At 45.6% G+C, this 26,543-nt stretch overlaps 1 protein-coding gene across 1 annotated transcript in view; it reads right to left on the reverse strand.

The window, feature by feature from the left end:
* RTTN (rotatin) overlaps positions 1 to 26,543 on the reverse strand; it is a 478,682-nt gene that overhangs the window by 31,043 nt on the left and 421,096 nt on the right. Inside the window, exon 46 of the mRNA XM_030212687.1 lies at positions 10,363 to 10,630. Coding sequence (XP_030068547.1) covers positions 10,363 to 10,630 — 268 coding nt within the window. The remainder of the gene's footprint in view (positions 1 to 10,362; positions 10,631 to 26,543) is intronic.

Raw genomic sequence — 26,543 nt, forward strand, 5'->3', positions numbered from 1 at the left:
CTCTCAGAGGCAGCTCCTCCTGCCAGGCCTCATCCTCCAGCGAATGCTCCTAGTTCCTGAGGTCCTCCTCCTCAGACCACGCCGGCAACACTTCAGAAACCGGAGAGGTGCATTCCAAATGGTCCTCCTCATCCTCCCAAGCCCCCCTATGACGCTTACATGGAGGCAAGGCAGCGGGCTCTAACTGCAGCTCTGTCCCCTGCCACTGGACAGAGTCCTACTGTTTTAAACCAAAGGCCTTGTACATGGCCAAAACAAACTCTGGGGGGATATCCACCCCAGCAGCATCAGTAAGGGCAGGGCAGATCGGTAGCGCCCCAAGGGAAAAAGCCGGCTCTGAGAAGAGAGATTGTGTCCCGAAGCATTGGACAAGATGGCGGCGGTTCCTGTCAAAACCGGGACCCCCAGCCTAGCCGACTCACCCAAAGACAAGCCTGCCGAAGAATCAGCATTGGCAGCTGGCAGAACTGAGCCAGGCTCCCCACAACCAGCAGCCGAGTGTTCTAAAGTGCAGTGCCCAGCTGCAACAGCACCCCAACGCTGACATGCCGAGCAGCGCTTTAGACACTGAGACATAGCCACTTAGAAAAAAACACAGTGGCTCCCCCCCCCCCCCCCAACTGAGCACGCACCGATCCGGCGGGAAGACAAGCCAGGGAGCTGAGCAGCCGAACACACAACTGCCGTAGTTTTTTTCCCCTAGCTCGTCTCTCTTTTCTGAATCACCAGCTCCCTTTTTTTTCAAGTTAACTTTATTACAGGCAGCACCCCACAGCAGTCAAGACTGTCGGTCTGCCAGAAGACAGAGCCAGACAGGCGAGGCACACAAAAGGAACACCCCTAAAAAAAAGGGGGACAGTGGGGAAGGGGGAAGGACCCGGCCACCCGGGTTTGACACCCCCCGGAGTAAGAGAGACCCCCCCCCACGGGCCTCTGCCCCTATTCAGCAGTCAGGAAAGAAACCCACCAAATAATTAGTAAGGTTCTTTTTTTTTTTTTTGAGAGTTAGCCTTACATTCCAAATGAAGAAAAACAAACAGCCCCGGGGTACTATGCTCAAAAAACCCAGGGCCCCCACCAATCTGGACAGCACAGGCTTACCACAGCTACCATCTGCTGAGACTGAGGCAGACTGGCTTTCGGGGGACTGCACAGCCCACTTATAGGCTTACTGACAGCTCGGTTTGTTCTCAGTCTCCATCTGCTGGTGGAGTACATAACCCATCTGTGACGGTCTAGAGGGATGCTATGGAAACTTCTATTATTCTTACTAATGGATCATACAATCAGGATGAAATTGAAAACATAATTCATTACAGAACAGTAAGAAGAAATGGAGTAAAGATGCATGGTTACATGTGACAATAATTTAAAATCCACATCTCTGATCACACAACACTAATAATATAGTATTAATATTAATATACCACAATCATAAGGAAATTTAACAAAATTTGAATTCCATTCTTGGACTATCACTTAGCCAATTTACATTTCATATCATGCCTCAAAAATTCTTCAAATCCTTCTACAGCTTTCAAATTCTGCATTTTTTTCCCAATGATCTACACACCACTTTTAATATAGAATTATAATCATAGAAATATTGAAAAGTAATAAGAATAAGAAACCAAAAAGTATTAATTGCATGTTTACACTCCTTAACTCAGTGCTTGGTGGTTCCTTTTTTTGGAAATAACAAGCATGACTCAATTAAGTGTCTACCAACGTTACAGAATGGGTTGGTAAAGTTTTTGCCCATTTTTCTTGGCAGAATAGCTCAAATGCTTTCAAACTAGCTGGGGATGCTCTGTGGAGAGCAAGTTTTGTCAAAGTTGTTTTACTGGATTCAGATTTGAACTCTGACTGGACCACTGAAAGACATGTACTTCCTTCTTGCTGAGACACTCCATTTTTGCCTTTGCTTTGTGCTGAAAGGTTATCTATGGCAAACTGGAATTTCCCCCAGGATCTGCCTGTACATTTCACTCTTCATCTTTCCCCTTTCCCTAGTGCTGCAAAGCATTCTCATACAACAAAATACTTCCAATACCATATGTTACAGTAGGGATGGTATTAGTAGGGCTATGTGCTGCGTTTGTTTTATGCCACAAATATTGCTTAGCACTGAGACCAAAAAGTTCCACTAACCTTCTCCCATTTGTGTGCAACACCCCTCAAATGTTTCTTCACAAATTCTATGTGGCACATCGCTTTTCTTCAGCAGTGTCCTCCTTGCCACCCACTCATCCAGATCACGTCTATAGAACGGTACTGAATTTGCTAAACAGTTAATATTTTCCCTAGTCTCAACCAATGAATTGGTTTAAAAGTTAGCTTAGGCCTGACAGTAATCTTCTTCAGCAGTTTCCTTAACCAAAGGCCAATGACTTTGGAAAGACAACCTGATCAAGGCAATGTCTTTGTGCTACTAAGCCATTTCCACTTTATCATGATGAATGTGACAGTGACTTAACGGATACACTTCAACACACTAACATATTCTTATAGCTTTCCCAGTATGTACTTTTGAATACCTTTATCCTGGAATTCTTTCAGCTGTATCCTGGTTGGCATGTTTAGACCTTTGCTTCAAATTCACTTCATAAAACAAAAGCAGCTTGATTTTTCATCTAGTAGCATTTGAATTATCTGAAATACTGTAACTTGACAAAGGCGAGCTCTACTTAACTTATTATGGGCCTTATAAAGGCAGTTTTGGACCCAGAACTATGACAAAGGGCGTGAGGATTTCTGAAACCAAGACTTTTTGGTTTCTTAAATAACCTTTGAATACTCTTTAATTGTTCTTTCATGTTGTTCAGTAAAACTTATTTAATACAGTCTGAATTGTATTTTTTAGACTGTAGAACATGGAAATGTGCAAAGGTGTGAAGATTTTTGCAAGGAAGTGTAAATTTTGTTTTAACATTTGCCTGTTATGTGGTTTTGATTGCACTGGCATGGAAATGGCCTAGCCTTGTGTAGAGTCCTTTAGAAACTTGGCAGACTGCAGTAATGGAGCTTGTTTGCTGCACCCCACATTTGCTTTTGCTTCAGTTCTGTAGCCAAGGAAAATACATTGAAAGTTTCCATTTGTATCAGTTTTACCAAACTTTAAAGCAATGTTTCTCAACTGAAACAGGTATTTTCCACAGATAGCAGGGACTGAGCAGGCTACATGGTCACTGTATCAAACTTTCACCTGTTACTACTACTTGGACCTGCCTTCATTGCAGGGGCAGTGGATTTGGTCCTGTCCAACCCATTTTTTGCAACTTCAGCAATTCTCACATCATTATCTGCTTAAGATACCTATAATACCAAAGTGCCTGACTCAGTTCACCTTGCCCATGCAAAAAGCAATGCTACTCAGTTGTAACAAGTGTTTTCTATGGATAGTAGAATTGTTCTCGCATATACCCCCCCCCCCCAATTCTATATAGTGCGCCTAGAGCAGGGGCGTATCTGCGTGGGGCCTCAGGGGCCTGGGCCCCCGCAGATTTCGCCCTGGACCCCCTACCGCTGCCAACCCTCCCCCTCCGTTGCTCGCCTACCTTCGCTGGCGGGGGACCCCAATCCCCGCCAGCCGAGGTCCGCGTCCTCCTGCCCATGCCGGCTGCCTTTAAAGAATTCCGTCAGCTGGCGGGGGACCCCCAACCCCCGCCAGCCAAGCCGAGGTCCTTTCATTTTTCCACTGAAGCTGGCGCCGACGAAAGTTTCTTTTGAGTCTGACGTCGCTGCACGTTGTACGTGCAGGACGTCAGACTCAGAAACAGCTTCATTCTGTTTCTGAGTCTGACGTCCTGCACGTACAACGTGCAGCGACGTCAGACTCAAAAGAAACTTTCATCGGCGCCAGCTTCAGTGGAAAAATGAAAGGACCTCGGCTTGGCTGGCGGGGGTTGGGGGTCCCCCGCCAGCTGACGGAATTCTTTAAAGGCAGCCGGCAGGGGCAGGAGGACGCGGACCTCGGCTGGCGGGGGTTGGGGTCCCCCGCCAGCGAAGGTAGGCGAGCAACAGAGGGGGAGGGTTGGCAATGGCAGTGGCTGGGGGGAGGGGGATCGGCAATGGTGGCGGCGGCGGGGGGGGGGGCTATAATGTGCCCCCTCACTCTGGCCCTGGCCCCCCCTACCGCCGCAGTTCAGATACGCCCCTGGCCTAGAGATCTGTAATGAGCACTAATTGGCACTAATTAGAATACTTCTAATGTGCACAGGCAAAAAGGGGCATGGTTTTGGGCGTGGAAATGGTCATTTCGTGGGTATTCTGAAATTTATGTGCATAATATACGTGCTGGGATTTATGCCACGTTTTGTTGGTGTAAATGGATGTGTGTATTTTTAGGCACTGAGATATCAACTAGGTGCCACTTATAGAATACTCTTAGTGGGCACCTATTTCAGCGCTGATTTTTTAGATGCATATATAATCCTTTTCATCTCCCTGAGAGTTGCATGCCTGTTATATCTTTGTAACAGAAAAGAACACAGGATGGAAACCTACCTAATCTACGTACTCCTTTCAATTCAGTATCCTTCTCCCTAATTATCTCACTACCATAACTGCTCCTTATCAAATACTAAAAATGACTTCTATTCAGTACAATACCTGTTCTGCATTGTCAAGAGAATCCATTTGAAGGCTTAAACCTTGCTCTGTCTCCAATTATCCATGTTGAGAAGAGAATTGACCCAATTAAGGGAAGAAATGTATGTACGAAAAACAGCCTCTCCCATGATTTAATATGAATCCTTTTCACTAAAAGGCGCTTTCCCCAAGATTCAATATAAAGCCTATCTGCCCCCAGTCCTACAGAAAATCAAACATTCCAGGAATAAGTGGATTACTGTGGGTTCTGGCAGGATAAGCCCTGTTATATAGAAACATCCATTCCCTAAAAAGACCCAAGTAATGCCTTCTCTGCCTCAGATAATGTGGATGGCTCCAGGAATAACAAATGATGTGATTTCGGTGAAAATAAGTAACACCCTATGTAATCAGCTTACCAGAACTCACAAAGAGCTCACAATAAAAACAAAAAGCTAATACAAATCAAACAGTTAGTGACATCAGGGATGAGAGTATGGATTATAAAACCGATGTTATTATCTGTCTGGGAATAAATTTGTACCACAGGACTGGATAAGAGCAGATGGGGTCCCTCTTCACAAATATGGTAACAGAGAAAACATTGGAAACTACAGACCAGTGAGGCTTACCTTGGTGGTCTGTAAGGTAATGAAGACATATCAATAATCCAATGAATTACAAGATCTTAGGTAACTGGCTTTACGAAAGGCAATTCTCATTAAATGAATCTGACTGAATTATTTCACTGGGTGACCAGAGAATTGGATTGAGGGCATGTGCAGGATCCCATTACTTGGATTAAAGCAAAGTCTTTGATATTGTTCCTCATAGGAGGTTCATAAATAAACTGAGAGGCTTGGGGATGGGACCCACGGTGGTAAACTGGATTAGAAATGGATTAACTGAAAGGTAGCAGAGGGTGGTAGTGAATGGAATTCACTCAGAGGAAAGAAGGGTGAGTAGCGGGGTGCCTAAATGATCAGTACCAGGCTAATTCTGTTCAACATATTTGTGAGTGACATTGCTGAAGGTTAGAAGGAAAAGTGTGTCTTTTTGTGGATGACACAAAGCTTTGTAACAGAGTAGACCCTCCAGAAGGAGTAGAGAACATGAGAAGCAATCTACAAAAACTAATGATCTAATGTTTGGTAGTTGACGTTTAATGCAAAAAAGTGCAGACAGATGCAATTGGGAAGTAGAAATCCTAAGGAGCCTTGGGGATCATAGTGTTCGAAGATTTCAAGGCGGTAAAACAACATGGATAAGAGGTATCACCAGCAGAACAAGAGAGGTGCTAATATCTCTGTACAAGTCATTGGTGAGGCAATTTTGGAGGCCATATCTTGCTAAGGATATGAAAAGACATGAAAAAGTTCTGAGGAAGGCAACAAAAATGAAATGGGGTTTGCACCAAAAGATCTAAACATGTATACCCTAGAGGAAAAAAATGTTTAAATAAATGAAAGATATTAATATTCAAACAAATCTCTTCCAGAGACAGGGAAGTGGTAGAACTAGAGAACATGAACCAAAGTTGCAGAGTGGTAGATTTAGGAGCAACATCAGGAAATACATTTCAAGGATAAGGTCGTAGATGCCTGGAATGAAATTTGATGGAGACAAAAACAGCAACAGAATTAAAAAATGCATGGTATAAACACAGATCCCTTTCCAGAAAGAAGATGGATTCAAAACAAAACTTAAATATCTTATGGCAGTTGATGTGTCAACGTGGGTAGGCGTGGTCCTTAAAAAGCAACTCTAACAATGGGGAAGTAAGGACATTGTCAGGGAAACTTCTACCATTGGTGTCCTGAAAATAGCAAAGAGAGAAACAGGATGGGCTGGACTGGGTTTTGATAGCAATTCTAGTGGTTGAGGTCAGCATCAGGCAGACTTCTGAGGTCTGTGTACCAAAAATGGCAAATAAATATCAGAATTAAGTATGCTATTTTATTCCACCTTGTTGGGCAGACCATGTAGGTCTTCATCTGCCATTACCTACTACATAACCATGTAATTGGCTAAGGGTTAGCCCGTGGAATGATGGGCTTTTGAGGAATTGAAGTAGACATGTGGAAGAATGGTCTAATGGTTAGTGCAGTGAGCTGAGAACTGGGTGAACCGGGTTCCATTCCCACTGTGGCTCCATGTGACACTGGGTAAGTCTTTTAACCTTCCATTGCCCCAGGTACAGAACTTAGATTGTGGGTCCACTAGGAATAGAGAAAGTACCTGTATATAATATGAAAATCCCTTTGGTTTACTACAGAAAGGCAATATATCACAAATCTAATGCAATCTAATTAATAAACAGAGCAGAGATTTTCTAATGGCTTTAATTTATTGTGGTTAGTGAGAGCCCTTTTATAATCTAGAACATGGAGGGCTTTCTCATGTGTGTGTATGTGTGTGGCAGCGAGTAGTGAAAACCAGAAAGTGGCTTTAAGGGCACTGACATCTTGCTAACTCTAAAATATAGCATTAACACAGCGTGTGTTGGTGTAGAATATGTCTGGATATGTCTTACAGATCTCTCTCCCGCTAAAAGGGACGTAAAAAGACAAAACATGATAACACGTGACGATCAGGCATAAACGTTAGCGAGATGTCAGCGTTCAAAATACATGATCCCTGTTTATTTTACACTTTCATAAGAACACTCATGTCACTTCAATAGCTTATGACGTTTATTATTTTATACAATACATTGGTGCTGTAAAAACACAGCATCAGAGAGCCAGAGAGAAAAAAAAAATTCAGACTTTGCATAAGGAGGGGTTCTTTAGGGGCTGTAAAAAAACAAGATAATGAAGCAGACAGGCAATATTACACAGAAAAAAAAAAATCAGCACTTGCATAGTTTATTTACAACATGTATGATAGAGAAAGCTGTGTTGATCTGTTGGCATTTATAAAAAAAACAAAAACTAGGCTACAGTAATGCCATGTCCATGACTGAAAATTTTTTAAAAAAAAGTTTTAGGGCAGGGAAAAATAAAAAGAACCCAACTACGCATGCTCCTCTGAGGGTGTAGGGGCGATGTCTGGTGACAGACCCCACTTCATGTGATGTCACTGATCCAAGATGGTGACAAATCTCATGACCATGTTCCTCTTTAGAGGAAACATCTGCTGTTGGGGAACAATAATATTCCAGTGTTGCAAAGGTGACACACCTCTCTTCAGGTTAAGTTCTTATATCTACCATTGTACCATGGTCTGCAGCTAAAATTATGGCTGAACATGGTAGAAAAGGAATGGGTCCACCAATTCCACTGGAATCTAAGAACTCAATGCAGTCTTCTCATTTTGAGATGGGCAAAAGTTATGATGTGGCTCACATCTACCATACGGTCTAAAATCTAAGCGCAGGTTCTGGCAGTGACTGAAGGAAAGCATTAAACCTGGATATAAAGCATAAGTGCTAGAGTCCAATTTCTTTGTAGTTTTTTTGCAATAAAGTTTTCACTTGATATTTGTACAAAATAGCTCCTATGAAAGAAATTCAGCTTGAAAGTTGTGGTGTTGACTTCTCAAAACCTATGCCCTGAAGATGAATTGCTTCATTCCTGAGGGAAAAAGTGAGGGTTCTCAAGAAGAGCAATCAAAGCCAGTCATCAAGATATGGGAAAATCAGATGCCCCTGCTTTTTGTAGGTGAGTTGCTATAACTGCTAGGCATTTTGTGAAAACCCTAGGGCTGGTAGGACTTTGTATTGGTAATGTTCAGTGTGCAGATGAAATTGTAGATGTTTTCTGCAGGTGGGATGAGATCCAGCAAGAATAGCCACTTTCCTTTTATCAAGTAGGGAAGGATGGAAAGAAGTGTGTTCACTTTGAATTTTTTCTTTGCAAAGAATAAATTGAGATTCCTGAAGTTTAGAATAGGACACAATCATGCAATCCTCCAGATTCCTTGGACATAAGGAAATATCTGAAATATAAGCCTTTCTTTCTTTCCTGAGGTGGTATCATTTCTGTGGCATTTGTTTGAAGCAGAAGTGTGATTTCCTCCCCAAGGAGAAGGGCATAGGATGAGGTAGTCAAAAAAAGAGATCTTTCTGGTGGATAGCCTATTTGGACAATGCTCAAAACTCAATAATTGGTTATTTTCTTCTACTCTTTCAGAATAAAAAACATTGCATCTGACCCCCTACAATTGTACATGATGTAGATTCTGGAAGGACACTAGCTTGTTGCAGCTGTCTGGAGAATGAAATAAAACTCCTTTAATAGTGAAAAATTCCATGTTAATGAGACACGTTCATTCATTTAGATGATGGTAAAGGGGCTACTCAAACATGGTACAATTAAAGTTTAAAAGGGGAAGGTATCAATGTGGGCTACCTTTAAGAGAGGTTATTTTTCTGTTAACCTGAGTTATTAGAAACTAGGTCTCATTGCATAAAATGGAATCTGTGCTAAAACAGCACAAGTGGTAAAATAACCTGTCTTAACAGTAGTCCATGCTGGTAACATCCCCCCTTAATGATTATATTTTAAGACTAAATACAAAGGAGTTTCAGTGATTACAGTTTTCTTCTTAAAATGGCCTTGTTAAATACAAAATACTAATATGATTTAAAACCTGCTGTGTAGATTCTTGGCTGAAGGGACATTTATGCATAGGTGGAAACGTTGAAAGTAGTGTTTTAATTTCCCCCTCTTGGACCTCTTTCTGACTCCAGATCCCACGGGGGACTAAAGATACCTATTTTACCTAACAGGTTCTGTATGGTTTCTCCAACCTCCATTGTCACCCAATCACAAGGAGGTCTGCTCTGGGTTTGCATTAGGGGCTGTAATAGAATTCTAATTCCCATAACTACTGCTTTCTGTCTTCCTGGATCTAGGTATACTCTGGGCCATCTGATTTAAAGTGACAGTTGTACCAGTTTGTGGTTCAGACCTGCTTTTTACAGATATTTGGCCTAGTCAGTACTTCTTTAGTTTTTTTTTTAGCTGTTAAAGGTATGTAAATTGACCCATCACTATTCCAGTGGATGGATCCCAAGCGGGGACACATATTAACTTACAGGAAAAGCAAGTCCTTGCGCAGCCAGTCATAGATTTTTAAACCTGGCTGGTATTTTTACAGCCTGGGTCCTAAAATCTGGCCTTCCCACCCTTCCGGTGGGCATCCAGTGAGGGTCTCTTGCTGTACTATAATTATACAGTAGCTAACATCCTATATAATAAAACTCACCCTCAACGTTCTGAGGACACTGACGTCACTGTCAGGTCCTCCGGGCACTTCCGGTTCGAAGCCTTCGTGGTGGTGAAGCCACCGAAAACACTGTATTGGGGCCCCGCCCTCGCGTCAAATGTGATGACTTCGAGGGCGGAGCAATGTCAACAGATTGACGGTGACGACGTGCCGAGGTCCGCAACAATGGCGGACGAAAGCCGACGGGGTGAGTGGGGGGGGGGGGGGGAGGTCCGGGCGCAGCAATGTCAGCAGATTCACGGTGGCGTGCCGAGGTCTGTAACAATGGCGGACGAAAGCCGATGGGGTGAGTACGGGGGGGGGGGGGGGGGAGGTCCGGACGGAAACCGTGCTAGCACCCGTTTCATTGCCGCAAGAAATGGGCATGTTTTACTAGTCATATATAATTTATCCCAGACAGAATGGTTCCTTGTGATCTCAGAGGCAAGCTAAATGTTATCTTTTCAATCTAAATTGATGTGCAGATTCATATGTATTCATCAGTGTTTCATGTAGCCAGAATAATACTTTTAGTAATCTTCTTTAAACTTGAACACTTACCATGAGCCAGTATCTTGGGTTTATTAACAGGATTAAAACAGATGTTGTGGAGAATAAGAAGAGCCAGAGAGGAATTGCTCTTGTGTTTGCACTTGCTGATCTCTATGAGGAGGTCCACAATGCCATTCAGCTTCATAATCATTTGTTGACCATCATCCCCGAAAGAAATATTCAGCAACAGCTTTAGCCAAAGGTTAGCCAATCCACTGGGGCTTTTGTTTCCTCCTTTTGGCAAAGGCAAAGACAAAAAGTTCTGCAGGAAATTGCTCTGTTGGAAAATAGAAGTACAAATATTTTACTTATTTTGTTCTTTCATAAAAAGAACAGCCTAATCACTATTTAAACTCACTTCTTATGTATATTGAGGGCTTAAATTTATCTAAGGTTATTAAAAGGATCCCAGTATTCAAGGAAAAATACATCAGTTATTTTTGATCTCATTCATAAATTGGTTTAAGTTCTCATTACCCCAAGAAAACATGAATACCATTTCATATTCAAAATGGGATAAGGAGCTTAAACCCAGCACTGGCATAGACTGCCTATAAAACATTCAAAAAATGTACCTAATTAGTGCTTATTTTATAAAAGCAATGTGGAGGAGTGGCCCAGTGGTTAGAGTACCGGTCTTGCAATCCAGAGGTGGCCGGTTTAAATCACTTAACCCTCCATTGCCTCAGGTAAGATTGTGAGCCCTCCTGGGACAGAGAAATATCCAGTGTACCTGAATGTAACTTACCTTGAGCTACTACTAAAAAAGGTGTGAGCAAAATCCAAATAAATAAATAAATAAATAAATGTGTCTGTGTCTTTATAAATTAGGCTCCGAGAACTGTCCAAAATAACATAGTAGATGACAGCAGATAAAGACCTGTGGTCCATCCAGTCTGCCCAACAAGATAAACATAGTATAAGGTATGATGTATACTTGATCTTGATTTGGCATGGCAGATAAAGACCTGTGGTCCATTCAGTCTGCCCAACAAGATGCCACATTGAGCCTGCATCTAAGTGGAAAATGTGGGATATAAATGTGTTAAATAAATAAATAAACTCATAGTATAAGGTATGATGTATACTTGATCTTGATTTGTCCTTGCCATTTTCAGGGCACAGACCGTAGAAGTCTGCCCAGCACTGGCCTTGTTTTCCAGTTACTTAAGCTGCATCTCTCCAGCCACAATCAGTTTACAGACCATACAAGTCTGCCAGCACTGGCTTCGCTTCCCAATCATTGCTAAGCTTGTTTGGTTCCATACCTTCTTATACATGAATCCCTTATGTTTATCCCATGTATTTTTGAATTCCATTACTGTTTTCATTTTCACCACCTCTTACAGGAGGGCATTCCAGGTATCTACCACCCTCTCCGTGAAAAAGTACTTCCTGATACTATTCCTGAGTCGGCCTTCCTGCAACCTGAAGTCATGTCCTCTAGTTCTACTACCTTCCTTCCTTACTTCTGGAAAAGGTTTGTTTGTAAATTACTACCTTTCAAATATTTGAATGTCTGTATCATATCACCTCTGTCTCTCCTTTCCTCCAGGGTATACCTATGTTCAGGTCTTCAAGTCTCTCCTCATATGTCTTGTGATACAAACCCCATACCATTTTGGTCGCTTTTCTCTGAACCACTTCAAGTCTTTTTAAGTCCTTAGCAAAACTGAATACAATACTTCCTTTCTTCTGCTGGTTATACCCTGCTCTATGTAGCCTTGCATCCTTCTGGCAATGGCCTCTGCTTTGTCGCATTGTTTCATCACCTTGAAAGTCCTCAGATACCATCACCCCAAGGTCCCTCTCCTGAGATGTGCTCGTCAATCTCTCTCCTCATATCAGGCACATCTCCTTTGGATTTCTGCACCCCAAGTGCATCACTCTGCATTTCTTGGCATTAAATTTTAACTATCCCAAAATATCACAGGAAAATATGAAAAAATATAATTAAACCATATCCTATATAATAATTTGCACCTCCAACGTTCCATCGCTCTCTGGCTGCCTGGGTTCATAACATCAAATGATGCCCGCCAGCCTCCAGCTTTCTGTTCCCCCCTCACTGCCACGCCCTCGCATCAAAACGTAATGACGTCAGAGGGCAGAACGGTGAGAGGGAAGGGAACGCTGGAGGCAAGCTGAACTGACGTTAGGGGATGTTACAAAAACAGACAGGCAGACAGCGATGGAACCCCGAGGTACAATTTAGGCAGCAGGGTGGCGGGAAGCGGGCGAAAGCAGTAAGCAATGGCACGAGACTGAGAGGCAAAGGACAGCAGCCTACAACGCTACATTCCCTGTCACTGTCCTGCACTCGCAAAAAGACGTTATGACGTCAGAGGGCGGAACAGTGAGAGGGAAGGGAAAGCTGGAGGCAAGCTGAGCTGACGTTAGGCAGACACGGAACCGTGAGGTACCCAGCAGATGACACAGCTATATATATATATATATATATATATATATATATATATATATATATGTTATAACAGGATAATATCTAAAAAAGAAAAGGATACAAAACACACAGACAGTGCAATCACTGTCACACACTCTCTCTCACACAGACACACACACACACACATACAGAGTCTGTCTGTCTCTCATACACTCAAGCAAAGTCTCTCTCTCACACACACGCTCTCTCTTTCTCAATAACACACTCTATCTCTCACACACACTCTCGCAAACATTCTCTCTCTATCTCTTACACAATCTCTGTCACACTCTCTCTCGCTCTGACACATACACACACACACATTCTCTCTCTCTCTGACACATACACACACACACATTCTCTCTCTCTCTCTCACACACACACACACACACACACATATTCTCTCTCTCTCTCACACACACATTGTCTCTCTCTCTCTCACACACACACATTCTCTCTCTCACACACACACACACACATTCTCTCTCTCTCGCACACACACACATTCTCTCTCTCTCACACACATTCTCTCTCTCTCTCTCTCACACACACACACATTCTCTCTCACACACACACACACACACACACTCTCTCTCACATATACACACATTCTCTCTCTCACACACACTCTCTCTCACACACTCACTCTCTCTCACACACACTCACTTACATTCTCTCACACTCACTCTTTGTCTCTCACACACTCTCTCTCTCTCTCTCTCACACACACACACACATTTGCACACAGGCGAATTGCAGGATATGGATGGCATGGGAGGCAAAGGGAGGGGAGTACACAGGAGAATCGGTGCACATCATTTAGAGGCCACAATCGCTGGAGACAGAGGGGAGGGAAGGGGAGGGAATGGCATAGGAGTCTAAGGACGACCATCTCTAAGTACGACTAAAATTTCAAGATTTGGGCATCCCCGACCATATTATCGAAACGAAACATGGACGTCCATCTTGTTTAGATAATACGGTTTTCCCCGCCCCCTCCATCAGGACTTTTTGCGAGGACATCCTCAACAAAACTTGGGCATCCCTTTCGATTATGCCCCTCATAGTGTATTTTTTGTTTTCCTGTTGTGTAGTAATTAAATTTTAACTGCCAGGCCTTTGACCATTCTTCTAATTTTTAGAGATTGCTTCTCATGGTTTTTTTTTGTTACATTTGTACCCCGCGCTTTCCCACTCATGGCAGGCTCAATGCGGCTTTCATGGGGCAATGGAGGGTTAAGTGACTTGCCCAAAGTCACAAGGAGCTGCCTCTATTGGCTATCTTCGTGTCATCCGCAAAAAGGCAAACATTTCCTTTTAACCCTTCAGCAATGTCTCCCACAAATATATTAAACAGAATCAGCCCCAGTACTGACCCCTGAGGCACTACACTACTCGCCTTCCTTTCCTCCAAGTGGATTCCATTTACCACCACCATCTTATGCTGCTGTCGGTCAACCAGTTTCCAATCCAGTTCAATACTTTGGGTCCTAAGTTCAGCCCTCTCGGGTTATTTATGAGTCTTCTGTAAGGAACCTTGTCAAAGGCTTTGCTAAAATCCAACTAGATTATATCTTGTGCATGTCCTTCATCCAGTTCTTTTGTCACCCAGTCAAAGAAAACAATCAGATTCATTTGCAGGATTTTCCTTTGGTAAAGCCATGTTGCCTCAGATCCTGCAACCTGTTGGATTCCAGAAAGTTAACTATCTTTTCCTTCAACACCGACTCCATTATTTTTCCTACCACTGATGTGAGGCTTACTGGCCTGTAGTTTCCCCACTTCTTCCCTGTCCTCACTTTTGTGAAAAGGGACATCTGCTGCTCAGTACAGTAGAAGTAAAATAGGTGGTTATTAAAGGTCATTAAGCCTTTCCTTCAATACCATTCCCTATTTAATTACCCTGAATTTTCTTTTCTCCTACCCCCATTATTGTGGTCTAAGGAAGATACAAAGTGAGTTAATGTTAATTTCCTTAGTCTCTTAGTTAGAGATGATATGTGTTTGTATATACCATGCACTTATGTATCTTGTAACAAGATTAAAGCTTGTGAAATGTTAAAATTGCACAAATAAATAAAAATAAAAAAAAACGGACATCTGCTTTTTGCCAAATCCAATCCTGTGGAACCCCTCCCATTTCTAAAGATCTATTAAATAAATCCTTAACAGGCCCGCCAGGATTTCTCTGAGCTCCCTCATTATCCTGGGATGTATTCCATCCGGCCCCATAGCTTTGCCCAATTTCAGATTTTCAAGTTGTTTATAAACGCTTTTTTCCCATGAATGGAGCAATATCCACTCCATTCCCACATATACCTTCGGCAGCCAGCTGTGGTCCCTCTCAAGGATTTTCTTCATGAACATCGAAGAGAAGTGTTTGTTTAGCACATTTGCTTTATTCTCATCACTTTCCACATAGCTATACTCAGCATCTTTCAGTCTACCAATTTCATCCCTATCTGAAAAAGGTCTTGTCACTTCTCTTTAAATCTTCAGCCATTTTTTTCTTCTGTCTGCACTAGCTTCTATGAGATTAATCTGGTAATCTTTTTCATGATCTTCTTGTTGCATTCTTCTGTATATCTTGAATGCAGCTTCTTTTTGCCCTTATTTTTTCAGCCACTTCTTTGGAGAACCATAAAGGCTTCCTGTTTCTCGTTTGGTTTACTTTCCTTGTATATAGATCTGCTGCCATATTTATAGCAGTTTTCATCTTAGAACACTGCACTTCCCCTTCTCCAATACCTACCCCTGCTGTCAGCAAATCCTTTAGGCATTCCCCCATTTTACCACAGTCAGCATGCCTGAATTCCAGTACACTGAGTTTTGTGCGTCTGCACTCCTCTTCGCTCTTATATCAAACCATATCATGATATGATCACTATTGACTAGGTGGGTACCTACCTGGACATTGGAAACACTTCCTCCATTTGTGAGCACTAGGTCCAGCATCAACCCTTTCCTCATGTGTTCGGTCACCATTTGTCTGAGCAAAGCACTTTCATAGGCATCTACAATCTCTCTGCTTCTTTCTGATTCTGCCAACAGGACTGTATCCATATCAGGTAAGTTGAGATCTCCCAGCAATAGCACCTCTCCTTTCATTCCAAGCTTTTGCATATCTTCAATCAGATCCTTGTCCAGCTTCTCCATTTGTGCCAGAGGTCTGTAGATAACAATCGTGAGGGTACAGGTTCCATCTTCTCTTTCCAGAATGATCCAAATAGCTTCTACCTTCCCCCAGGTCCATTGCATTTCAGCTGCTCTGATATTTTTCACATACAGTGACACTCCTCCACCTCTTTGGCACTCCCTATCCTTCCTAAAAAGATTATAGCCTGGTATGGTTGCATCCTGTTCATGAGAATCATTGAGCCATATCTCTATAATAGCAACAATATTAAAGTCTTCTTCAAACATCATGCCTTGCAAATCTTGAACCTTTTTACATAGACTACGAGCATTTGTGTTCATTGCTATCCATGTAGTACTACTATTACTTATCATTCTTGCAGCGCTGTACACTGGACACAAAGAGACAGTCCCTGCTCGACAAACAGGACAAATAAGGGACAAGGGAATTACTAAGGTGGGAATGATAAAACATGGGCAATAAACAAGTGAGTATGGGTTAGGAGTTAAAAGCAGCATCAAAAAGATGGGCTTTTAGCCTAGATTTGAAGATGGCCAGAGATGGAGCTTCACATACCAGCTCAGGAAGTCTATTCCAGGCATACGGTGCAGCAAGATAAAAGGAACGGAGTCTGGAGTTAGCAGTGGAGGAGAAGGGTGCAGATAACAGAGATTTACCCAGTGAATGGAATTCCCGGGGAGGAGTGTAGAGAGAGATACTGAGGACCTGCAGGATGAATGCACGTGTAAATCAATAAGAGGAGTTTGAACTGTATGAGGAAACAGATAGGGAGCCAATGAAGTGACTTGACGAGAGGGCTAATATGAGCATAGCGACGCTGATGGAATATAAGTCGTGCAGCAGAATTTTGAACAGATTGAAGGGCAGAGAGATGGCTTAGTGGGAGACCTGTGAGAAGCAAGTTGCAATAGTCTAAGCAAGAGGTGATAAGAGTGTGGATAATGGTTCTGGTAGTGTGCTCAGAAAGGAAAGAATGAATTTTGGTGACATTATAGAGAAAGAAACGACAGGTTTTAACGATCTGCTGAATATGAGCAGAGAAGGAGAGAGAGGAGTCTAAGACAACCTCAAGGATACGAGCTGATGAGACAGGAAGGATGAGAGTGTTATCCACAGAGATAGAGAATGGGGGAAGAGGAAAGGTTGGTTTTGGGGGAAAGATCATAAGTTCAGTCTTGGTCATGTTTAGTTTCAGATGGCAGAGAGACATCCAGGCAGCAATGTCAGACAGGCAGGCTGATACTTTGGCCTGGATTCCTGCTGAAATTTCTGGTGTGGAGAGGTAGATCTGGGAGTCATCAGCATAAAGGTGATACTGAAACCATGGGATAAAACCAAAGTACCAAGGGAAGAAGTATAGATGGAGAAAAGAAGGGGTCCCAGGACAGAACCCTGAGGTACATCAATTGATAGTAGGATACAAGTGGAGGAGGATCCACCAGAGTATACACTAAAAGTATGATGGAAGAGATAAGAAAACCAGGAAAGCACAGAGCCCTGACATCCAAATGAGGGCAGCGTAGCAAGGAGTAGGCAGTGATCAACAGTGTGAAAAGCAGCAGAAGGATGAGGATAGAATAGAGACCTTTGGATCTGGTCAGGAACAGGTCATTGAAGACTTTGGCAAGTGCTGTTTCAGTTGAATGAAGCAGGTGAAAGCCAGATTGAAGTGGATCAAGAATAGCTTGAGATGAAAGAAAGTCAAGACAATGGCGGTGAACAGCACGTTCAAGTATCTTGGATAGGAAAGGGAGGAGAGAGATGGGGTGATAGTTGGAAGGACAGGTAAGGTCCAATGAAGGTATTTTGAGCACTGGTGTGACCGGCATGTTTGAAGGAATCAGGAACAGTTGCAGTGGAAAGTGAAGATTGAGGATATGACAGATAAAAGGGATAACAGTAAGAGAGATAGTGCTAACTAGATGGATGGGAATAGGATCAGAGGAACAGGTAGTTTTTTCTTCAGTGATTTCAGAAAAGGAGGTATGGGTTGAAGGAGGGTTGAGAGAATGGACTAAGGAAAGGAGAGGTGGAGGTGACTTGTAAATCTTATCATGAAAGTACTCAGCTAGAGTCTGGGGAGAAAGTGAAGGGAGAATTGGTGGTGAAGGCACTTTGAGGAGAGAGTTCAGTGTGGCAAAGAGACGTTGAGGGTTTGAGCCAAGAGAATTTGTCAACTGGATGTAGTAGTCGTATTTGGCAAGTGAAAGAGCAGACTGGAAGGAGGTCAGCATGGGCACGGGATTTCAGCCAAAGGTATTCGGCAGAGCGGGCACAGGAATATAGGTAGCGAATTCTAGAGATCAGCCAAGGCTGGGGTTGGTATGCCTTACAAAATGGGGAATGGGAGAAGCGAGAGTATCCAGAGTAGAGAAGAGAGTAGTATTATTGGAAGAGACAGCCCATATACCTGTATACAAGCATATACTTTACAATTCTATAATAGGCATTTTCCATGCTTTCTAAAATTATCCCAAAATGCTGGAGTCATTTGAGAAGCTAATTTCTAAAGTTAGACCAGCAATGCTTTTGTCTAGTTCAGTGGCGTTCCTAGCCTGGATGGCACCCGGGGCGGATCGCCGATGCGCTCCCCCCCCTGCGAAATGACACCTCCCCCCCCCCCTCCCCGGGGCAGTAACCTGTTCCGGGGCAGAGGGAGCTTCAGCGAACGAGCGAAGTTAGCGAACTTGGAGCCGACAGGCACGCGCCGCGGCACCCCCCAGTGGCGTGCACCCGGGGCAGACCGCCCCCACTTGATACACCACTGGTCTAGTTTTATGATACAGAAAAGAAAATGACTAATTCTATCACTGCATCTCCTGGTATATCTTATTTTTAAAAGAGAGACTAGGTGTGGAGGGGCATTTTCGATATAATGTCTAAATCAAACTTTGGATGTTTTACGGAAAATATCCAAAAATCCAGTAGTGAACATGGCCATTTTTAAACCTACAATTTAAATGTCCATTTGCCAGACATTATCTTTTTAGACCATTTTCGGAAAAAAATGTCCAAATGAAAAATGCACAAAATCAAGTCATTAGGATATAGGAGGAGCCAGTATTCTAAGTGGACTGGCCACACAGACATCCCAGAGTGGGGCACCCTAGGTGGCACTATAGTGGACTTCACATAAAAGGTCCCGGGTACCTATCTCATCCTTACCCCCTTACATTGTATGGTGAACCCTCCAAAAACTTACTGTACCCAACTATACACTACCTACAATAGTCCTTATGCCTGCAAGTGTCACCTATATGTGGGAACAGTAGTTTTTTTGGTGGGTTTTGGAGGGCTCACACTTTCTACCACAAGTGTTACAGTTAGAGTGGATTATGGGCCTGGGTCCCCCCTTCTCTACAGTGTAATCTATTAATTCTATTTTTGCAGCCTGATTAACATGACTGCATGGTTACCAGCATTTCCATAATGATTTACAACATTATATATATTCACTTACCATTCTTGCAGTTTCATGCTCATTATGGAATCAGAGTCATGAGAAGGTAAAATTATGTATCATACCTGATAATTTTCTTTCCATTAATCATAGCTGATCAATCCATAGACTGGTGGGTTGTGTCCATCTACCAGCAGGTGGAGATAGAGAGCAATCCTTTTGCCTCCCTATATGTGGTCATGTGCTGCCGGAAACTCCTCAGTATGTCGATATCCAAGCTCCATCCGCAGGACTCAGCACTTAGAGAATTACACCCACAAAGGGACACTCTGCCCAGCTCACCACCGCCGAAACGGGGGAGGGGAATTAACCCAGCTCATCCCCACACAAGTGGGGGAGGGGAATCCGTCCAGCTCATCCCCGCGGAGCGGGGAAGGGACACCACCCCCGCCGATGCGGGGGGATCTGGCTTATCCTGCAACCGCAACCGCGGGAGGAGCTGACTGACCCTAACACCGCCGAAGCGGGAGGGGTACAAAGCTGCCCTACTGCCGCACGAAGCGGGAGGGAGCGCCGGCAGAATTTAAGTCTCAATCCAGCCCCGTAAAACGGAGGGGAGAGGAATGCAGCAGCTCACTGTAACACAAATTCGTCTCAACTCTTGAAGAATCCATTGAAAACTTGAACACGAAGTCCTCCTGAACAGGAACTGAAGACTAAACTTGAACCTGAAATGCAACCAGAATATAACCAATACAGATATCTGGGAGGGACTATGGATTGATCAGCTATGATTAATGGAAAGAAAATTATCAGGTATGATACATAATTTTACCTTCCATATCATCATGCTGATCAATCCATAGACTGGTGGGATGTACTGAAGCAGTACTCACCCAGGGCGGGACATTGAAATCCCTGACCGCAACACTGAAGCTCCAAACCGGGCCTCCGCCCGAGCAGCCACAGTCAAGCGGTAATGCCTGGAGAATGTATGGGCCGAAGCCCAAGTTGCCGCCTTGCAAATCTCTTCCAAGGAGACGGACCCGGCCTCTGCCATAGAGGCCGCCTGAGCTCTAGTGGAGTGAGCCTTCAGCTGGATAGGCGGCACCTTCCCCGCGGCCACATAAGCCGCTGCAATGGCTTCCTTGACCCATCTTGCCACTGTAGGCTTAGCAGCCTGCAGACCCTTACGCGGACCTGCAAACAGGACAAACAGATGATCCGATTTCCGGAAATCATTGGTCACTTCCAAGTATCTGATGATGACACGTCTCACATCCAGATATTTGAGAGCAGAGTATTCCTCTGGGTAGTCCTCCCTACGAAAGGAAGGGAGACAGAGCTGCTGATTCACATGGAAGCGAGAAACAATCTTGGGCAGGAAGGAAGGCACTGTGCGAATAGTCACTCCTGCCTCAGTGAACTGCAGAAAAGGCTCTCGACATGAGAGTGCCTGGAGCTCGGAAACTCTTCTGGCTGAAGTGATAGCCACCAAAAAGACTGCTTTCAACGTCAGGTCTTTCAGAGATGCCCTCGACAAGGGTTCAAAAGGCGGCTTCTGCAATGCTCTTAGCACCAGGTTGAGATTCCACACAGGCACCACTGAGTGCAGAGGAGGGCGCAGGTGATTAACTCCCTTGAGAAAGCGCACCACATCTGGCTGCGAAGCCAGGGAAACACCCTTCAGGCGGCCCCTGAAGCAAGTCAGAGCCGCTACCTGGACTTTAAGGGAACTGAGCGACAGGCCTTTCTCCAGACCTTCTTGCAGGAACGCCAACACTGAAGAAATTGGAGCAGTGAAGGGAGAAAGTGAGCCTGCTTCACACCACACTGCAAAGATACGCCAAACCCTGGCGTAAGCAGTAGAAGTAGAGCGCTTCCTCGCTCTCAGCATAGTGGCGATGACCTTGTCTGAGAAGCCCTTCTTTCTCAGACGCTGCCGCTCAATAGCCAGGCCGTAAGACCAAAGGGGGAGGGATCCTCCATCACCACGGGACCCTGCTGTAACAGGCCCTGCTCCACTGGCAGCCGCAGAGGATCGTCGACTGAGAGCCTGATCAAGTCCGCATACCAGGGACGTCTGGGCCAATCCGGACCCACCAGGATTATCCGGCCCGGATGCTTTGCCACCCGGTCTAGCACCCTGCCCAACATGGGCCAGGGCGGGAACACATAAAGAAGCTCTTGTGTCGGCCACTGTTGGAGAAGAGCATCTACTCCCAGGGATCGAGGGTCCCGTCCTCTGCTGAAAAAGCGCGGCACTTGGCAATTGGCCGACGACGCCATCAGATCTAGGCTCGGCTGGCCCCAGCGCTTCGTGATGTCCAAGAACGCCTGAGCAGATAGCTGCCACTCTCCGGGCTCCAAGGTATGGCGACTGAGAAAGTCCGCCTTGACATTCATGACTCCGGCAATGTGGGCCGCTGACAGCTGTTCCAGGTTCGCTTCCGCCCACTGGCATAGATTCATGGCCTCCTTGGCTAGAGGGGCGCTCTTGGTACCTCCCTGGCGGTTGACATAGGCCACAGCCGTGGCATTGTCCGACAGGACCCGTACTGGCTTCAACGCCAGTACCGGGATGAACTCCAAAAGCGCCAACCGAATGGCTCTGAGTTCCAGGAGGTTGATAGACCACTTTGCCTCTGCAGGAGACCAGAGCCCCTGCGCTGTCCTTCCCAAGCAGTGGGCTCCCCAGCCCGACAAAGAGGCGTCCGTCGTGACGACAATCCACTCCGGGGTCACCAGAGGCATTCCCGCAGACAACTTGTCTGTCTGCATCCACCAGCTCAGCGCCTTGCGCACTGCTGGGACCAAGGGAAGGCGCACAGCATAATCCTCCGACATCGGAGTCCAGCGCTGCAGCAGAGAGTGTTGTAGTGGTCTCATATGAGCCCTGGCCCAGGGCACTACTTCCATCGTGGCCGTCATAGAGCCCAACAGCTGCACATAGTCCCAAGCCCGAAGAGGAGAGGCTACTAGGAACTGGTCCACCTGAGCCTGAAGTTTGACAATCCAATTGTCTGGCAGGAACACTCTGCCCACTTGGGTGTCGAATCGAACTCCCAGATACTCCAGGGACTGAGTCGGGCGCAGCTGGCTCTTCTCCCAGTTGATGATCCATCCCAGGGAGCTCAAAAGAGCAACTACCCGGTCCACAGCTCTGCCGCACTCTGCATAAGAGGGGGCTCGGATCAACCAGTCGTCCAGATAAGGATGGACTTGTACTCCTTCCTTTCGCAGGAAGGCCGCGATGACCACCATTACTTTGGAAAAGGTCCGCGGAGCAGTAGCCAACCCGAAAGGGAGGGCTCTGAACTGGAAGTGTCGTCCCAGGACTGCAAAACGCAGAAAGCGTTGATGAGGAGGCCAGATGGGAATATGCAGGTACGCTTCCTTGATGTCCAAGGAAGCCAAGAACTCTCCTGCCTTCACTGCCGCTATAACAGAGCGGAGAGTCTCCATGCGAAAGTGCCGCACTTTCAAGGCCCGATTGACCCCTTTGAGGTCGAGGATAGGCCGGACAGAACCTCCTTTCTTTGGTACCACAAAGTAAATGGAGTAACGTCCCTTGCCAATCTGATTTTCTGGCACCGGAACGACCGCACCCAGGCGGATCAGGTTGTCCAAGGTCTGCTGCACTGCCACAGCTTTGACCGGAGACTTGCAGGGAGAGAGTACAAACCCGTCTCTTAAGGGTCGGCAGAACTCTAGCTTGTAGCCGTCTCTGATGACTTCCAGCACCCAAGTGTCTGAAGTTACTTTGGTCCACTCGCCCAGAAACGAGGACAGCCGTCCTCCAATCTGCACTGGGCCATGGACCAAGACGCCGTCATTGGGTACGAGACCCTGGGGGAGGACCGGAGGGCGTACCTCCGGGACGGCGGTCTCTGCGAAAGGAATGCTGCTTGGAGGAGAAGTTCCTTTTGAAGGAAGAGGGGGCAGAGGAGCCCGACTTGCCCGGGCGGTACCGACGGGCTTCTTGAAACCGTCCTCTGGAGATCCCGGGGCGAGCACTGGCCCGAGCCCTGACCTCTGGTAACCTCTTGCCCTTAGACGTGCCGAGATCGGTCACGATTTTGTCCAGCTCGACCCCAAAGAGCAGCTTGCCTTTAAAAAGCAACTTAGCCAGGCGGGACTTAGAGGCGTGGTCCGCAGACCAATGTTTCAGCCAAAGCCAGCGCCGCGCAGAGACTGTCTGAGCCATGCCTTTAGCCGAGGCTCTCAAGACATCATACAGTAAGTCTGCCAAATAAGCCAAGCCCGATTCCAGGGCCGGCCAGTCAGCCCTCAAGGAAGGATCCGAGGGGGAAGCCCGCTGCACCAACGTCAGGCACGCCCTGGCCACATAGGAGCCGCAAACTGAGGCCTGCAAACTTAAGGCAGCCGCCTCGAAGGACGACCTTAAAGCCGCTTCCAATCTTCTGTCTTGGGCGTCCTTTAGTGCCGTGCCACCTTCCACCGGCAACGCCATTTTCTTAGTCACCGCAGTGATTAAAGAATCCACGGTAGGCCAAACAAAGGCCTCACGCTCACTTTCAGGCAAAGGATAGAGGCGGGACATAGCCCTAGCCACTTTGAGGCTCGCTTCCGGGACATCCCATTGAGCCGAAATTAAGGTGTGCATAGCATCATGCACGTGGAAGGTTCTAGGCGGGCGCTTCGTCCCCAGCATAATGGCGGAGCCAACAGGGGCTGAGGGAGAGACGTCCTCCGGAGAGGAAATCTTCAAAATGCTCATGGCCTGCATTAACAGGTTGGGCAAATCCTCTGAGCGAAAGATCCGTGCTGCAGAGGGGTCATCCGAGCGGGAATCCGTCTCCTCCAAGGAATCCCCAAAGGACCGTTGGGAGAACTCAGATACGCTGCCCTCATCTACATCAGAGGAAACAGCGTCCTCTAAGGCCTGGGCATCCACCCGAGGACGTTTACTTCCGGGGGCCTCAACCCCTTTATCGGACAAGGGAGAAGGGGCAGCGTTTTGCATAAGAAAGGCCTGATGCAGCAGCAAAATAAACTCGGGGGAGAAAACCCCCAAACTGTGCACTTCAGCAGCCTGGGCCACAGCCCTAGACGCACTCTCAACCGGCGCTCGCAAGAGCGGGGGAGAACCATGCTGCGCATCCAAGATGGCGTCCGGCGCGACACTCCGCGAAGGAGCCGCGCGGGAAGAACGGCGCTTAACTTTAGCCGCTTTTTTGCCGTCGCCCAAATCAAGGGCGGCCATGGCATGAGCGTCTCCCAGCTCAAGGGCGGCCCAAGAAGAAGCCGTCCGAGCAGAGTGGCCGGCCAAGATGGCGGAGGCGAGCAGCGGGGGATGGGCGTTTATGGCGGGAAAAACCGCCACGCCGGAGGAAGACCCGGGACACTGACCGGCCTCCAAACTGACACCCAACAAGGGCGAATCAGATTTCAAAACCCCCGCATCCCCGCTAGAAGTGCAAACGCGGTCCAGGGAGCGATTCTTCGCGCCCTCGCCATCCGACGCCATAGGCCACGTGGAGATCAATCGGGGAACCCCCTGCCCGCTATAAAAAGGTAAAAATTACCTGCTTCTCGCTCCGAGCTGTAACGACCTGGTGTCCCAGTGAGTAGCTGCAATAAACGTTTAAATAAACGTCGAAATAAACGCCCTTAAAGACGTTCAAAAATTTTTTTTTTTTTTTTAACGGAGCCAGCGGGAGGGGGGAGAAAAGGAGGGACCTGGCGCCACCAGGTTTGCACTTGCTCAAGAAGAGCCCTCAACCCCAGGCACTCAACAAAACCTAAAAATTAGGCTTGGAGGCCTAGCCAGAGCTGCTGCTGTGTGTGACCACCACCTGCTGAGATAGAGAACATACTGGGGAGTTTCCGGCAGCACATGACCACATATAGGGAGGCAAAAGGATTGCTCTCTATCTCCACCTGCTGGTAGATGGACACAACCCACCAGTCTATGGATTGATCAGCATGATGATATGGAACTACATTATACTCCCAATCACTCATTTTTTTGTAATTGCGGGATCTTTTGTGCTCATTCCATGTGTTCTTGAAGTTTATTACTGTTTTAACCTTCACCGCCTGCTTTAGGGGGAAGGAGGGGATTTCATCCATGATGCATCTACTACTGATTCTGTGAAAAATTATTTCATTATGCAGTTCTTGAGTCTACCCCTTTCAAGCCTATCATAATACCCTGATACTAGAATTTCTCTTCCCTTAAGGTTTACATCCTGTGCATCATTAATACTTTTCAGGTATTTGAAAAGTACGATACAAAAGAATTGTTCAAATATACAGCAGGCCTCAAAAAAGTACAAAAAGTTGGCATTTTCCCATTGAAAATTAAATTTACAATATTGGAGGGAATAAGACTCAATGGAAATATGACTATCAAGATGATGGCAGATGCCTGGAATCACTTGGCAGGAGAGATAAGTAATCAAACTATATCAGAAATTAAGAATGTCTGGGAAAGTTAGAGAGATAAGTGGTAGAGAAAGGGAAAACATGGCAAAAGAACCGCGTGTCCTGTGCACTGTTCAAGATAGTGAAACTTAATGTGTATAAGCTTCTCTAACTGGAAAAGAAGACAAAGAAAGGGAGATTACAAAGCTAACTTGCACAGCTGACCTGTGTCAAGTTTGCAAAAAGAGGAGATAAGGTTGATCAAAATATAGCAGTAAAGTTTTGACAGATTTTCAAAGATGACTGGTAGGAGGTGGCAGGGCATCTAGCATAGACAGGGGATTGACTTGGCTATGGAAATAAAGGACAAGAAGCAACCGTCTGCAGGCACACAAGCTTGTAGCACTGATATCTGGGAGATATTTTGAGCAGTCAGTGGCATTAAGGGCAATGAACATAGTTATATTAGTGTAGGTGGTCAAGCTTGTATGGATGACAGCTGGGAAACACCTTAACTACAGCAATGAAGGCAGGTAAGCCAAATGATCCTGATCTGCTAACACTAATGTATGTAGGTTTAATTATTTTTAACATTTTGTCTTAGTGGTAATGGTCATATTGCACCAAATATGTGAGGTTCAGTTGTATCTCTAGATTACAGATTGACACAGGGACAAAATTTATCCCCATCCCATCTCTGTGGATTCTGTCTCCATCCCCACCCCGTCCCCGCAGGCCCCGTCTCCATTCCCATCCTGACCCCACAGGCCCTGTCCCCGTCCTGTCCCCGTAGGCTCTGTCCT

The sequence above is a fragment of the Microcaecilia unicolor genome, chromosome 1, assembly GCF_901765095.1.
Source record: "Microcaecilia unicolor chromosome 1, aMicUni1.1, whole genome shotgun sequence".
Lineage (NCBI taxonomy): Eukaryota > Metazoa > Chordata > Amphibia > Gymnophiona > Siphonopidae > Microcaecilia > Microcaecilia unicolor.